At 32.6% G+C, this 7966-nt stretch overlaps 1 protein-coding gene and 1 pseudogene across 2 annotated transcripts; one reads left to right on the top strand and one right to left on the bottom strand.

Moving 5' to 3' along the window:
- Positions 1-866: 866 nt before the first annotated feature.
- LOC137825658 (disease resistance RPP13-like protein 4) lies at positions 867-3063 on the bottom strand. Its single transcript, XM_090294352.1, has one exon. It carries the CDS (start codon positions 2645-2647, stop codon positions 911-913), a length of 1737 nt encoding a protein of 578 aa, XP_090150478.1. The 5' UTR covers positions 2648-3063; the 3' UTR covers positions 867-910.
- A 1643-nt stretch (positions 3064-4706) lies between these two features.
- On the top strand, positions 4707-6567 carry LOC150025361 (uncharacterized; annotated as a pseudogene). Its single transcript, XR_016514558.1, has 2 exons — positions 4707-6147; positions 6429-6567. The product of XR_016514558.1 is annotated as an uncharacterized LOC150025361 (transcript).
- The last annotated feature ends 1399 nt before the right edge of the window (positions 6568-7966 follow it).

Raw genomic sequence — 7966 nt, 5'->3', positions numbered from 1 at the left:
ATTTAGAAATTAATTTATAGATTTTATTAATAATATAAACTATTATAGATAACAATAATTTTTTTTGTCTATAAAATAATATCTAATTTAATTAATATAATAACTAATGATATTTTGTTTGTATAATGATTTTTTTAGTGACATTAATAAAACTTTGTTACTGATAGAATTAATTTTAATCATCAAAATATATAAGAGTTTTTTTATTCAACTCTTGATTTTTAATTTAAAATTCAAACAAAATTGTTTGGTTTAGGAAAAAAAATAAAACCTAAAAATAAATAAAAATAAATGTTTTAATTGGTTTTAAATTTTTTGACCGAATTTTGATTATTTAGAAACTCATTTTTGATTTTTTTTTTATCAAATTTGATTATTTTTTTCAATCGATTTGATTTACAACCCTCGATTACATCTTTTACGTCTGACTAATTTTGGTGGATAAATCAATTGCGGCCTTTACAACTACAAACCATAATGGTTAAGGTTTTTTTTCTTCAACTAGAAATATAATTAAACTATATTATATAAGTAAAGCAGACAAGCAAATTCTATGAGGATAAATTAAACATAAAAAATACTTTATGGTGCTGTTTGTTTTTTTCTAAATAGATTCTTAAATAACTTCAATATCTATTTAGTCGTTACTAATTATTTATGTTGCGAGGATAAATACGTATTCAAAATTCAGCTCTAATATTTACATGTGTTTAGTTAGAATTGATGTTGAGTTATTAGCATTTCCAGGCAATTGTTGTTGTTATTTTTGGCAATATGACAATGTAAAACATATTATTCATAAAACTTAATTGGAAGATAACAAGTTTAGTAACAAAGACAAATTTTATTTATTTTTCCTTATTTTTTAACTTTTGCTCACTCTTACATGCACACTCTTACAATATCCAACTCATATTAGTCCATTCATACTCTCAATCCATTCATACTCTTTATGGTTTGAGACTTGTTTAATTTCTGCATATTTCAGCCTAGGAAAGAACGATTTGAAATTGTCTATATCGACATTCAATTGCTTAAGATACTTGAGACGCAGTACTCTCACGTATTTCCATTCAAAATCTACTTTCATACTCTCCAATTTTCCTCCAGTTATATTTAGCTCCATGTCTTTCTCCCAATACCTCATGTTAAACAAGAATTCTCCAAGACTTTGTCCAGGAAAACATTCTAGATGCAACTTTCTCAAATTTGGTGGAAAATGCAAACGAAAACTACCAGACCTTGGGTCAGACCCACTCCAAGATATTTTGAGATGCTCAAGTGTAGGAATATGTTCCAAACTTTCAAACTCCCAATCCCTGATCACGACCTCACTTCCTATATGTATGCTCAGTCGCTTTAGTTTTTCCAAATTTACAAGATCTGATATTTTGCAAGGAGTCTTTCCAGGAGTACTTATTACAAATCCCTTTAGTACTTCCAGATTTTTTAGCTTCTCAATCCCCTTTGGCATGCCCTCCAGTAAGTAACATTCGGACAAAATCAGTTGTGTGAGACTTTTCATTGATGAAATATCATTTGGTAGTGTTTCCAAATTATGGCAAGCCTTCAGATCAAGAATTAATAGTCTCTCAAGTTGAGCAATGAAGGATGGAATATTGAATATTCTTGATATCCCACGGAGACTAAGATATTTCAAGTGTGTTAGATTTCTCAACTCTTTCAAGAATTCTTCACTCCCAACTTCAATGTGATGCAAAGGTGAATCTTGCCAACGCCCAAGTTGAAGCACCTCTAAATTCATAAATTCCTTGGCCCATTGTGGTCTAAAATTCAGATAACTAGCACCAACATTGAAAACACTATGTATAGAGTAACCAAAATCCGAATCACCTAGTGTCAGCTTTTTTTGCTTAAGCACAAACCGATTTATTCCAGATTCTCGAAAAAGGGATATAGTTCCAAATTCTTCTTCACACAATTCCAACTGACGACGGACGTTAGGAAGAATTCGAAATTTATTGACAAGGGGATCCTTTTCACTACCATAGCGTACAATCACATCACTTAGCAAAAGATCATGAATCAGAACCTCACCCGTTTCTATTGCTGTTCTTTCATTTTTATCTTCAACCAAACCCTCTCCAATCCACAAATTAATTACATTACTTTTTCTTATGACAGCGTTCTCAGGGAAAATTAGAAGAGACCACAAGCAACCTTTTGATAGATGGTCTAGCCGGTGATAATCTTCTGTAGTCCAACTCTTTTGATGGGGTTGTTGCAACTCATGTGATGAGTGAAATATTTGGTCACCCTTGTGATCCTCCTCCTTATATGAGTCATCAAAAGCATCCATTGGGAGCAACTTGTGAGCAGAATCTCTGATTCTCTTGCAAATGCCATTCATGTCTTCACCAAGCTTTCTGTAGTCTAACTTGCGAAGATGATCATACACCTCGGCTAATGTGTCAAGCAATTCTTCTTCATTCTTCTTCACTCTCACAAATACATCCTTTATCTTGTTCAAATCCAACCTCAACATCTCCAACTTCCCATCAAATGATTCATCTCTTCCCCTTTCATGCAATTTGCTCCTTGCTATCATCAACTGCTTCAGCAACACAGGTACTGCTTTCATCTTGTTTGTTCGAATCGACATTTTACTGCAAGCAAACAAATTCATACAACGTTACCAAAAATTTGATACTACAAAAATTGTTTTTTGTGTGTATCAGTCACACATACCTTTAGAGTCAAAGAGAGGAAAGAAAAGAAGAAATAGAAAATAATAATTTCAATAGCAAATATGTTAGAATGATTTGAAGAAAAGAAAAAGTGTGCATAAGAAGAAAAATTGATGGAAGATGATAGATGATGCATGAAGGAAGTATAGTTATAGTTGATATGGAGGGAAGGTAAATGATGTAGTTTTAGTATGATATGAAGGAAGGAATTGCACCACAAAACTTTCACGTCATTCTTTGAACCATTCCAAACAAACTTGGATTCTTCACGCTTAGTTTATTCCTTGAAACAGACAATTTATAATATTTGCCATGCTTTCAAACCAAGGATTTCATTAGTGACTCATGAGGATACTTGGCCAATCATTTTTGATTTGGAGATTCTTTTTAGAGAGTTCTTGAGTATGCTGTTGTTTGTTGTTATTATTATTTTAAAATTTATAAATAATCCAAGTTTATTTTGTAAATAATACCACCAGCTAACTCCAATATTAATGTTTATAACATGTTCAGTGTTGTCCATAAAACACATCAATACCAAAACCTATTAATTGCACACCATTGGTGACTGCAAATATATGAGCTGAAGAAACCGCATATTATTGTACAATAGAAAGGGACGTCTTCATAGTAAGGTACATTCCTAAGGAAATGCAAACTCTCGAGTAACAACACTTTGTAACAAACACATCTGCAAATGAAAACCTGTCATTTATGTAACATTTGAAAGCTCATATTAAGCTTTCTGTGACAGTCCTGATAATAGTGTTTAAGAGCTCTCCAAAGTCAGAAATTAACCAAAAAACATTCAACAAAGGGTCTCTCAATTCCCCTATTTTCATAGTGCATCCTAATACAAAGTATTCACACCTGCTTCACCAACACTCTCATCAACCTGTAAAAAATATATGCATGCACAGAAATCAGTAAGAGCAACTGCATAATTTGAATTCTACTGCAATGAAGAAATAGGTAAGGTTAAAGAATTAGAGGTATGATATAACACCCGGCAACCTCTTGCTCCAATAAAGGGCAGTAGTGATAAACATTAGGCGCAAAATACAATTAATACTTAAATCAAAATTAGAAAACAAAAGCTCTTTTTCTTTGAAGTTTAAAATTTGATTTTAGTTCTTACAGAAATTAAAATTGATGTGGATCGCTTAGTAACTAAACTTTTTGGCATCAACTTTCATTAGTGGGATGGGAAAGATTAATTGTTCACAAAATCTATTTACATTTATTTGCATATAAAAATATACACTACAAGAAAATCATGAAATAGAAACTAATTTTATAAAAACAAATAATTAGTTGTTATAATGACTAAATTAAAAATCATTTTAGAAATTAAAAAAATTTTGATTTCTAAATTAATTTGTATTATTATTAAATGATTTCTAAATTTGTATCTAATTAGCAACCAAAATTTTTACTTTTAAAATTACAACCCTTATCAAAAGCAATAATGGTCATTATAAATATGAAAATAAAAAATTTCCTATTACTCACCACAGTACAATCAAGGTATTTACCACCAATCATCGGCAATAAATTGCTTGATCAATGTGTGGCGGAATTTGTTTTCTAATATAACATTGATCAGTATGATATAAGGAAGGAATTGCAGCACAAAAGTTTCACGTCATTCTTTGAACCATTCCAAACAAAAACTTGGATTCTTCTTAGTTTATTTCCTTGAAAGAGAGAATTTATAATATTTGCTATGCTTTCAAATCAAGGATTTCATTAGTGAGTCATGATGATACTTGGCCAATCATTTATGATTTCCAGATTCTTTTCAGAGTTGTTGGGTATGCTATTGTTGCTGTTATTATTATTTTAAAATTTATAAATAATCGAAGTTTATTTTGTAAAGATCATATTGTAATTATTATTTAATTGCTTTTATTTCCTTAGCGGTTGTCGGTCACCAAAAACAATCACATCCGTTTATTTCCCTTTTTAAAAGGGGCTTCCTCTGTTTTCTGTAACAATTAGCTTAATACAATTTCTCTGTTTCTGATGGATACAAAATACAATTTCTCTGCCACTTAAGGTTTTCTTTTACTTTCAAAATACAAACATTGTTTCTCTTCATGGTATCAAGAGCGGGTTGCAGAACCCTGTTATGATTCCGCTGCGTTCGTCACCGTCAATCCTTCTATTTCTTCTTTGTGTGTCTTGGTTCGTTCTTGCTTTTCCATGGCTTCCTCGCCTGTCAAAAAAGATGACCCCGAGCCCAAGATTTCTGAAGTTAAGGTTTTCAAGGATCCATCTGGAGATCCTTCTAGTGCTTATTACCTTCATCCCGGTGAGAACCCTGGAGCTGTTCTTGTTCATCCTCAACTCAGTGAGCAAAATTACCATTCTTGGAGTAGGAATATGAGAAGAGCACTCTTGTCGAATAACAAATTGAAATTCATCGATGGCAGTATTGACATTCCAGAACACCATGATCCTCTGTTTGAAGCTTGGGAGAGGTGTAATGTGATGGTCTTGTCTTGGATCAATCGCACCCTGTCAACACAAATTTCCGAAAGCGTGGTCTACATCGACATTGCAAAGAATCTCTGGGATGATTTGAAGGAACGTTTTTCAAGAGGCAACCATTTTCGGATCTCCGATTTACTCCAAGAGATTCACTCCATCAAACAAGGTGAGAGAAATGTTACCCAATTTTATACTGATCTGAAAATTCTTTGGGAAGAATTAGAATATTTGAGACCTATACCAAGATGCACATGTGGTGGCACATGTCAATGTGATCTGTCAAGAATCTCTCACAATTACAGAGACTTAGAGTACGTTATATGTTTTCTGAAAGGGCTTAATGAGGTTTACAGTACTATGAAAACCCAAGTCTTGATGATGGAACCCCTTCCCAACATTAGTCGTGTGTTTGCCTTGTTGATTCAGCAGGAACGTCAGCTTAATGGAAATGGAAATTTGGATAATAGAGCTATGATTAATCTGGCTGAGAAACAACAAAATTGGAATGGCACTAACAAATAGAATAACTGGAAATTGCAAGATCAAGAGAATTGGAAACCGCAAGGGAGAAATAACAACTGGAAAGGAGGAAGAGGTAGAGGTAGAAGCTATACTCAAGGGAAACAATGTTCATATTGTCACAGACTGAATCACACAGTTTATGAATGCTATGCCAAGCACGGGTACCCTCCATGGTACAAGCAAAGAAATGAGAATTTTGAAAGGGAGAAAGGCAATGACCAATCTTGCAGTATTGTTCAAAGAAGTGATGATAGTCAAATTCATAGGAACAATAGTGATCAAGACATAAGACAAAATAATCCTCCTTTCACTGCTGAACAAGTTCAACAGCTTTTGAAGTTACTGCAAGAATCACCAAACCACACTGTAAACCAAATACATAGTGTCAACAAAGATGTCTCGGCCACACATCATACCAAACCAGGTAAATCAAACTTTCATTGGATTCTCGATACAAGTGCTACAGATCATGTTACTTACGATAAAAACCAGTTTAAAATTTTTTTTAGAATTAAACCTGTTTTCATAAAACTGCCTGATAATTCAACTGTCACTGCTGAATATGCTGGAACAATACAATTTGATAATAATCTTACCATTTATAATGTTCTGTACATACCAGATTTTGTGTTTAAATTGATTTTTGTCCCTAAGTTGATTGATGATTCTAATTGTAAACTAATATTTTCTCATAAGAGCTATCAGATACAGGACAATACTACATTCAAGACGATTGGTCAAGCTGATTTGCATGGAGGTTTATATTGTCTTCATGATCCTGTTAACATACACGAAGAAAAATATTTGATGAATTGTAATGTCCTTAATTCTAAAGAGAATGATATTGACCTATGGCATTTTAGATTAGGCCATCCTTCCAAACATGTTGAACAAGTTTGCAAAACTTTTCCTTATGTTAATTCTAGTTCTGATAAGTTGTGTGATATTCACCTTGCTAAACAACATAAACTCCCTTTTCAAATAAGTAATACTGTTTCTTTAAACACTTTTGATCTCATACATATAGATATATGGGGACCTATTGTTGTTAGCTCTATTCACGGTCATAAATACTTTCTTACTATTGTTGATGATTGTTCCAGGCACTCTTGGATTTTTCTTATGAAAACTAAAGGAGAAACTAGAAACTTGTTACACAATTTTATCATTCTTGTTAAAAATCAGTTTAATCGAAACATCAAAACTATTAGAACTGGTAATGGAAAAGAATTTGATTGTAATGAATTGTATGAGAAATATGGCATTCTGCATCAAAGAACTTGTGTTGAAACTCCCCAACAAAATGTTGTTGCCGAAAGAAAACACCAGCATATCATGAATGTCACACGTAGCCTTCTTTTTCAATCAGGTTTGTCTAAAATCTACTGGTCTTATGCTGCTAGTCATGCTACTCATTTAATAAATAGACTTCCTTCAAAAATTTTGAAAGGTAAGTCTCCTTATGAGATGTTATACTGCCAACCCCCTACATATTTAAATCTTAAAACCTTTGGTTGCTTATGTTTTGCCTCCACTTTGGAAAACAATCGCAGTAAGCTTGAACCAAGATCTAGAAAAAGTGTTTTCATAGGATATAAAACTGGCATTAAAGGGTATGTACTGCTTGATGTTAAAAGTAGAGAAATTTTTATCAGTAGAAATGTTATCTTTTACGAAAACATTTTTCCTTACAATCTAACCAATAACCACGATAAAAATAATGATAGTTTGATTCATGATGATGCTAATCTCTTACTTGATCTTAATAGTTGTACTGAAAGTGCCATGGCTGATTCAGGTAATATTGTTCATATTCAAAATTCTTATAACACACCAGAAATTGCTCACAATGCTGATTCTGTTTTGGAGATTCCGAACTGTATTGACAATTTGATAGAAAGTAACAGCTTCAATAATATAGATCCTGACATTGTTATTCAAGATGGCCTTAGTAGTGATCTGAGACGATCTAGAAGAGTAAAGAAAATTCCTTCCTATCTTGCTGATTATCAACATCAAATTGCAAATCTGCACAAAGGTTCTAATTCTAATTTCAAAATCAAATATCCTATATCTTCTGTTTTGACATATGATTTCCTATCTGACAAGCATTTGAATTTTACTTTGGCTATTTCTTCACATGTTGAACCCCACACTTATGAGGAAGCCATAAGAAACTCTAATTGGGTGGAAGCTATGAACAGAGAAGTCCATGCTCTTCAAGCCAATAAGACATGGTATAT

Source organism: Phaseolus vulgaris, chromosome 8, assembly GCF_051622355.1.
Source record: "Phaseolus vulgaris cultivar YP4 chromosome 8, ASM5162235v1, whole genome shotgun sequence".
NCBI lineage: Eukaryota > Viridiplantae > Streptophyta > Magnoliopsida > Fabales > Fabaceae > Phaseolus > Phaseolus vulgaris.
The sequence above is the reverse complement of the archived record's forward strand: the minus strand, read 5'-3'. Positions and strand labels throughout refer to the sequence as shown.

What these genes read in the sequence shown, in the direction of transcription:
- LOC137825658 (XM_090294352.1), bottom strand. Translation starts at nt 2,647, where the DNA reads ATGAATTTGTTTGCTTGCAGTAAAATGTCGATTCGAACAAACAAGATG.